Genomic DNA, 8,607 nt, shown 5'->3' with positions numbered 1-8,607 from the left:
ATGAGAAACTTTGTGGAGGGATCAGAGGAAACCGAGTAGTTTACAATCTCAATTTGTTTATTTATTGACTGAAGTGTCTGTGTAGTAGATGAGTGGGTAAGGGGCGGGGGAGTGTTGTTATGAGTCCATTGCCTGCTGCATAATTTGTATTGCTTGTTTAAAAAGCTGGGAATAAACCTTGTTTGATTAAAACTTAATTAGTTTAGCAGATTGTAACGATGATTTATGGCTCACTGGTCATGCTACTCAGCGCTGTTAATAATAAATCCTCTTTAAACTGAAGTTGAGACGATCTCCAACACTTTTAATGGTCAGTTTTCCGTTCTCATGGAACAGAATGGAAAAAGGGTGAAAAGCTCAAACTGCTAGTAAAAAAAAAAAACTAAAAAAAAAACTCTCCTTACCTGCGGGTGCTGAAGGACAGGGCGGACAAAATGGGCATATGAACTTCCTGAGAGCACTGACAGATATTAGCACAATAGATCCCCGCTGACAGACGTGAGGGCAGTGGGTGTGCTCGTATTTTTATTTTTTTCCTACACTGTCCATGACTCTTTGAACAGCTCATTTCAAACCTTAGCTTTAACACAAAGAAAGGGGAAAGAGGTCACCTTGGAGGTTTTAAAAAAGAGGTACTGGATTTGTGAAGTACCTGCAGTATCTTATCGGTTATCTTTTTAATTAGTGGAGTCGAACTCTGCGCCAGAGGACGTGGGTCACCTTGGACCGGAGTGAGAAACGTTGGTGGACCTGTGGGTTGTTGTGGAGCCCAGAAACTACATGAAAATAAGACTAAATTCATATTTTTGTCAGAGATGATGTGAGTTAGTCCAACAGACCAAAAGTCATGAACTATAGAGCTGATTGACGCAAATGTTTATTTAACATAAATCAGCTGATGAACCCAATTTACTTTGGCTTATAATTTAGAAACTAAAATTTAAATGTATGAGCTTTTTATGAGCAGCTGCAGTTACTTAGTAAGGCCTTACTCTAATTTCACTTTTTTCCACTAATGAATAATCTACTATTTCCAAACCAGTAATCACATTAAAGTTATTTATCCAACTTACTGTGCGTTACTATTTTTCCCATTTTATATTTGCGTTTTCTTCTTGCGTCTCAGGGAATGACGTCACATGTGCGACAAGTCGCGTTTTCAGCATGAGGACAACTCACGTGTGAAACTACGCAGCAACACAAACGTAAACAACAACGGAGAAAGGAGAGAGCTGAGGTTTTCGTCCGTTGCGATAATGAAATATCACTGGAGTAGTGGGTGGAGGTGCAGTTTGGAAACAGAAGGGGCACAGGTTCGAATCCCAGCGAAGGAAAGCATAGAATAACGTGAGCTTTTGCGCAAAACCCCAAAAGAAGTTCGCCTGGAAGTTTGTTGTAATCATTAATCAGATTACCTTTTCTTAAGTAATCACTGAAACAACACAGTTTATGAGTCAGACTGCCATAAAATGACTCCACTACTTTAGTTTGTGACCAAATACCTAGAGCTTAGTACTTCAACAGGAGATGCTTTTTTATTTTTTTAATTTATTTATTTCATTTTCACCCACAATTTTAAATTTCGTTAAATACACATTAACTTGAATCCAACATATTTGAGTAAAGGGATAAATGGAGACAGAAGACTTTATCTTTTAGTCAACACCTCTCTCATGCAGTGATACAGGAGCTGTCTCAACAGAGCACCTGTCAATCTAAGCCTCCTGTAGGCCCCGCCCCTTTCGCTGCTGAGCCAATCACGAGGCCACATATTACACGTTGACTGTCAGGTTTCCAGAACCTTTTCAATCCCCAGAGTTATGCTGCAATATTAGCAGGAGAGAAGCCAACAGTGCAGTTTGAATAGTTTAATATTGAATGCAGAATAAAAATAATAATGTATGTTTATAATTTGCACTAGTTTAATATAGAACACGTATAGTAGGTAGGGGGTCCCTACTTAATCTCTCCATCAGTTTGGGGGTAAATGGCCTGAAAAACGTTGAAGACTCCTGATCTAGAGAGGAAGCCATCTGCCTCAGCTGAGCTTTATCTATGTTCACTTAGTGCTAATTAGCAAATGACAGCCTGCTAAGCTAAGGTGATGGAACAGATGACGTAACATATACCCACATATGCTGCTGAGCACCGCAATGACTAAAGATGAGCTTCAGGGATTTTCTGAATCATCGCGATTCCCATTTCTCCCGTTCTCAAGTTGTTATGAATCTTCAAATTCACGGCAAGTGTGTGTGTGTGTGTGTGTGTGTGTTTGTTCACATGGCACCCACAACAACATAAATCAGCGCGAACCAAACCATCGCATCAGCAAACTTCCAGTCGGTGTCTGTCAAAGGCCTGACTTACTGCCACCACTCTGATAAATCAAGCAGCATGTGATGACTCCACCATACCGGGGCTCTTTCGCTTTTGGCTCGTCCCTGCATCAAGTCTCTGTTTCACATTCCTTACAAGCATGGGCAACGCGCTGGGAGGAGGACGGGGACTGTGAGCACAATGTTCATCCGCACGCTGCTGCTATTGTTTTGCACATAAATTAATCTCAGGTGGTCCGGCCGCTGTCATCCTGGTGTCATCCTCGCTTCAAGTTTCCCCTCTTGGCCATGCTTCACTTTTTCCACCCGTCCACATCTAAACACCACCGGCGTCTTTTCAACCTTGTAATTCAAGCAATTTCTCTCCCATTATTTTGAATCAGTCCCTTGTTCCTGGTTTGACCGCATTTTTTTTTTTTTTTACTTTGTCTACTGTCTCCTGAATGAGGTTAACCACCAGACTCTTTCTCGGCCTCTGCTCTCTAGCCGCTGCCAGCGCGGAGGCTCCCGGCAGCCAGACCACAAGCCTCAATTACCCAGCATTCCTCAGAAAGGACGAGAGAGAGGCCTCATGTTGCAGGCTATGAAATTAACATTCATGACAAAACCTCTCAAGCCACAAAACGGTTTCAACGTCAGGAACCGGTACAAAATTTCACCATTGAGAAAAGTATTAATTGTAACATTTCAGATACGAAGACCAGATTGTCACTCGCCTTTTGTGTAACCATATAAATATATGCTGTGGAAATATCATGTTAAATGTGTATGTCTAATAAATTTCACAAGATAGAAAGACACAGATCCTGAGTTTGTGGTGAAAAGTGATATTTATTGTAATATTGGATGAGGCTCCTGGTTGTTGCAGGAAACGTGGAGATGTGCTGGAGATCAGGCATCAGTAACAAAAGATATGGACACAAAGACAAAATCTAAATCTTAGGCATCTGGGATCAGCTGGTTACCGCACAGGAAGACATGAGGAACTAGAGAGTAGTAGGTGAGAGATGAGGTAAATCTACTGCAGAGCCATGACAGCAAGACATCCATCCATTTTCTTCTTCCGCTTGATCCGAGGTCGGGTCGCGGTAGCAACAGGCTAAGTAAGGAATCCCAGATGTCCGTTTCCCCCCAGAAACACATTCCAGCTTTTTCTTAGAGGAATCCTGAGGCGTTTCCAGGCCAGAAGGGATGCACAATATAATCCCTCTAGTGAGTTCCAGGTCTACCCCGGGGTCTCCTCCTGGCTAGTTGTGCCTGGTAAACCTCCAAAGGGAGGCGCCTAGAAAATATCCTCACAAGACGCCTGAACCACCTCAGCTGGCCCCCTTTTGATTCGAAGCACCAGAAGCTCTAAGGCTGAGCCTCATTTCAGCCACTTCAGTGTCATTCTTTCTGTCACTACACAAAGTTCTTGACCATAGGGGATGCTTGGCACAGAGACTGAGGCTTTACCTTACAGCTCAGGTCCCGTTTACCACATCAGTCCGACACCAAACCGTCCGTCTCTCAGTCATGAAAACCACCCCAAGATACACTTTTCATAATAACTGTGTTTCACTGTGTCTCCACACCCCGAACAAGCCGCAAGCTGAAATGCATAGGTGGTGGCAGAATTTGAGTGCCTGGAAGTGGATTTTTTATGCGTTTTTCTTCATGATTTTTCCATTTTCCTTCAGTCATTAGTTTCCTTTCCAGTGCACCACTGGTTTGAGGGACACCAGTAGCACTCCAGCAATTTCTCTTTTCTACCACCTCACAATACTTGAAGTTCACCGGTTTCCAGCAGAGCTTCATCCCAACCACTTCACACTCGGCTGCAAACCTTCCCAGTGTGCGCTGAAGGTCACGGTTCGATGAAGCCAACAGAACCACATCATCTACAAACAGCAGGGATGTCATTCTAAAGGCTCCCATACCAGACAACCTCCTCATTCTGGCTGCACCTTCAGATCCTGTCCATGAGTACCAGAAACCAGAAGAATAAACTTTATACATGACCCCTGTGCCCTGTATTCCCCCAGTACCTGCCACAAAACTACCTAAGGAACACAGTCATAGACCTTCTCTAGTTCTACAAAACATATGTGGACCTGGTTTGTCAAAGTCCTGTGATCCCCACAAACAGGGCAGAGTATACATTGCTCCTCCTGGGTCAGATTCTCCTTTTCATGGATGCCAAAGGGTGTGATGCCCTGATAGTTGAAGCACAGCGTCCAGTCGTCCTTTCTTAAAAACGTGCACCACCTCCCTGGTCTTCAGCTGCAGGTGTTGTCCCAGACATGACAATGAAATGTAGAAAATAATCATGAACTAGTTAAAGTTAGCTGGAAAAGTCTCAGCTAGTGTTTACAAGAGATAAAATACCTTTCTAATAAATTACTTTTGTATAAAAACTAAATCCTTTTCTCTTAATTGAAACATATCGGTCTTGATGTGACCTTGGTTATTCAGCTGTCAATGTAAAAAAGCAGCAATTAAATCAACAACATTGAATAAAAACAGACAAAATCCTACATGTTAAAGAGCTAGCATATAACAACAATTAGTAGGTTTTCTTCACTGAAATTGATTTAATCTCCTGAGACCCCGCGTCCTCATATGGGGACATTAAGTTTTAAGTTTTACCGCAGCTTTTTCTGCTTCATTTAAACCCATTGTCCTTATTAGTGGACGCTTTAATCTGCCATTTAGTGGTAGCAAAGGGTCAAACATGATAACAGATTCATTCAGGTAGAAAACATTATTGAATTTTCCGGTTGAAGCCAATTTATTTATTCTTATTAACGTTTCTAGTTTCATATGATGATTTAACAAATTTTATCAATAGCAACGAGCTACAATGTCGCTAATTAGAAGGAACTCGTTTGAAGATTTTGGGACTTCATTGTTCTGTCTTTGCTCAGCCATATTCAGGTATTAAAATAAACAGTTTTATATTGTGACACACATTGGGTGACTTTATTATAATATAAATAATGACATAATCTTAGTGTCCACATATGAGGACAATTTCTTTTTTCAAAAACTACTACTTCCTGTTCAAAGATGATGCCTACTTTTTTTATACTTTTTTATACTTCTTAGCTCCTACTGATCCCAAATACCTTGGAGAAATGAAAAATGCAGAAAAAATAAAAGCTCAGGTCTCAGGAGGTTAAGGATTAAGACATCTGAACAAATAAAAGTATATTTAAGTCCATTATTAAAGCCGTACGAAAGTAACAATGCAATTCATGTTTTTGCAAAATAAAGACCAAATAAGAGACCAGGACATGATACATTAAAACGTTGTGCATCCTTTCTGTCAGTTCACTATGGAGAACAACACTTTTTACCACGCATTATTAAATATGCATGACGTGAACGTTCATTATTATAAAACAAGTCAGACAGTTTAATGATGCATAGACAGGGATTTTAATGTATTTTTCACTTACAAATGTGTTCCAAGCACAAGTCACTGGCTTTCACACTACGCAATAGTCACTTTTCAACAATCTGTGATGCATTGCATCTGTGTACACAGTATGTACTGTGGCCTGAAACAGCATTTATTAAAAGGCATCATAATCATGGTACAAATACTCCATTGTACATCAAATCTGACCACGCACTGGTCATTCTCTACAAGCGTTTAATGAAGCAGTCACGATCCCTTTCCTTCAAACTGATGCAAAATATGTGACTGAAACATATGCGTCATATAAACTGTAATTTTAAATGGTGAAACTGTTGCAAGTTTAGGAAAACATCCCCCAGTTGAGCACCTCTAAAGGCAAAGTCCCTTCTTCTCCCTAAATGTTTCCAATATCATCCGTTTATGTGGCAAAGTCAGTGGTAAAGTAATGGGTACGGTGATGTATGTGGACATTTCTCGACTCAATTAAAATGCCAAATTGAGACAAACGATCAGCATTTTGTGGAATCCAATTAGCAGAGCTGGTTTTTATTAGCTGGAAAATCAGCGGTGACACCGAAATGAGCCGACGTCTTTAATAGACTGTGGATGATGACTGCCACCATGCGTCAGTTTTCCTCTGGAGTTTTTCTCTGTCACACCAGTTTACAACAATTCATACTGATACTTCTCGGGAAAAACAATCACTCATTTAAAATACGCTTTACATTTTTTGAAATCACCATTTGCATCACCTTCCAAATACAGTACAACGCCTACCCATCAAAACTGCAGAATAAAACCCCAAAACACTTCATGAAGCAGCACATTGAAATTCCTTTACCAAGTTTAAACATTTTTTTTTTTTTTTTTTAATTTTGGTTGCCCTTTACTCAGTCAGAATTTAAAATCATTACAAGAGTATAGTTCTGATAAGTCATCGCGCTCCTCTCATGGCATCTGGTAACATGATCACAATTTTAAAGAATATTCATTTTTTTAAGCCACATCATGCAAACATACGTAATCGGTACCAAATCACATCAGCAGCCAAACGTCTACACTGTCGTATCAGAAAGAGAATGAAACAGCTTTAACCAGGGAACTGCGATCGTTTGGTGGACAGCGCGAAGAGATCGGAGGGATAATCAAGGCCGAGTCACCGGACCCACGTCATGATGTAGAGATTATAACGAGAAATTATACTAAACTTGTCTACACCTGATACACATAGAGCAGAAGTAAGCAGAAATCTACACCGAATAAATTCACTATAAATGAATTACCCCAAATTTTACATGATAAGGTTCTTTATACAAGCCAATAAAAATAATAATCATAATAATAAAAGAACCGCTATGCACCTTTTTGTGCACACTGTGTGTGTGTCTGCTTATGCATATTCCCATTCTTTAATCCATGTTCTTACCAAACAAGCTGCATGTGAAGGAAATATGTGTGTAAAAAGGGTTGTAATGACAGACAATACCAAATATTGTGACAGATGCATATCATTTTTTCTCTTTTTTTTTGCATCCATTCAGTCTATGTATCCTTTAAATTGTTTCTTTAAGCTTCTCCTGAGAAGTTTCAACAGCCTTATTCTTAAATGATCATTTCATATCGTAATATCTGTGATATTTTCATTCACATCTTCAATTATCATCAGTTAAGGGAAAACGAAATTAGTGGCAGGTATAAAAAAAAAAAAACTGAAGTGACAGAAAGTTGTTGTGCTGCAATAACTCCCCAGAAAGAGACTTTTCAGAAGCTACCCCGTCACCAACAAACCCGTCATACTGTTCATCCTAAAGGCACATTAGACAAAGATAGATCCCTGTGCTCCAGTAAAGATTTAGGGTTGAAAAAGATGAAGGAGGTGTCTTTCCTTTAAAAAGAAATAGCCTAACCGCTGCATGGAAATACTGTATCAGCTCGATAAAGGCTACGTAGTTGATAAATGGAGTTTTCATTGCATAAACTATTCTGTCGCCGATTGTCTAGAAGCATCACTTAAAGACACAGGATGCAGATCTGAAATAGGTTTGACTCGGTTTTGTCTCAAACACTGCCACGTGCCAGTATGCTCCATCACTTGCATCCCGCTGCATTTCTGCAACAGGGGTCTATATATTTTAAAGATAACAAAACATGCATTGGGAAATTCTCTCCTGATCATGCATCGTTTCTGGATTTACGCTCCGAAGTCTTGACAGAAGGAGGTTTTAAAAGACAACACAAACATGTACAAAACAATGAACCAAACAAAGAGACAGGTTGAATCAAAAAAAAAAAAAAATATATATATATCATTCATAAAAACAGTGTCCAACAAGCTCTGTCCTGCTTCTGCAAAAACAATCCCCCAGACACGCCGATGGAGGAGGTTGTCTTCCCCCTCCTTCCTTGAGTATCCTCTCCCCCGTATGAACTCAAACCAAAAAAATGATCCTCTCTGATCCATCACCATCATCATCATTAAGTATCCCTTCTCCTCCTCCTCCTTTTCTACCCATTTTATGTCTTCGTTCTCTGGCTGGACAGGCTTGCTCCCCCTGCAGGCGAGAGGTTGGAATGACGCTGTATTCCTGACCAGATAAGGGGGGAGACGGAGCCTCCGGTTCCAGCGAGGGGGGGGGGGGGGGTTAAAATTGGAAAGTGACTTGGGATTGATTAGACAGGTAACTGGAGCAGGTGAGGGATCACACCCTGCTGGCTGGGTGGCAGCGGTAGGTAGAGCCGGACAGAGCGTCTGCTCCGTTGTCGACGTTCTGGGAGCAGCCTCCTTCACAACACGCCTCTGAAAGAGAGAGGAATCACATACAGTCACTACTCTACTCATCCAACTGTTACAAGAGAAATAACGCGACC

The 8,607-nt window shown here is 40.7% G+C and overlaps 1 protein-coding gene across 5 annotated transcripts in view; it reads right to left on the bottom strand.

Annotated features, from left to right (window-relative positions):
• Positions 1 to 5,737: 5,737 nt before the first annotated feature.
• camk1b (calcium/calmodulin-dependent protein kinase Ib) overlaps positions 5,738 to 8,607 on the bottom strand; it is a 42,261-nt gene continuing 39,391 nt past the window's right edge. For all 5 annotated transcript variants that reach the window (XM_047582858.1, XM_047582861.1, XM_047582856.1 and 2 more), the window contains one exon: positions 5,738 to 8,536. In XM_047582858.1, the coding sequence (XP_047438814.1) occupies positions 8,439 to 8,536 (98 nt within the window). In that variant the 3' untranslated portion in view covers positions 5,738 to 8,438. The remainder of the gene's footprint in view (positions 8,537 to 8,607) is intronic.

Source organism: Mugil cephalus, chromosome 4 (genome assembly GCF_022458985.1).
Source record: "Mugil cephalus isolate CIBA_MC_2020 chromosome 4, CIBA_Mcephalus_1.1, whole genome shotgun sequence".
Lineage (NCBI taxonomy): Eukaryota > Metazoa > Chordata > Actinopteri > Mugiliformes > Mugilidae > Mugil > Mugil cephalus.
The sequence above is the reverse complement of the archived record's forward strand: the minus strand, read 5'-3'. Positions and strand labels throughout refer to the sequence as shown.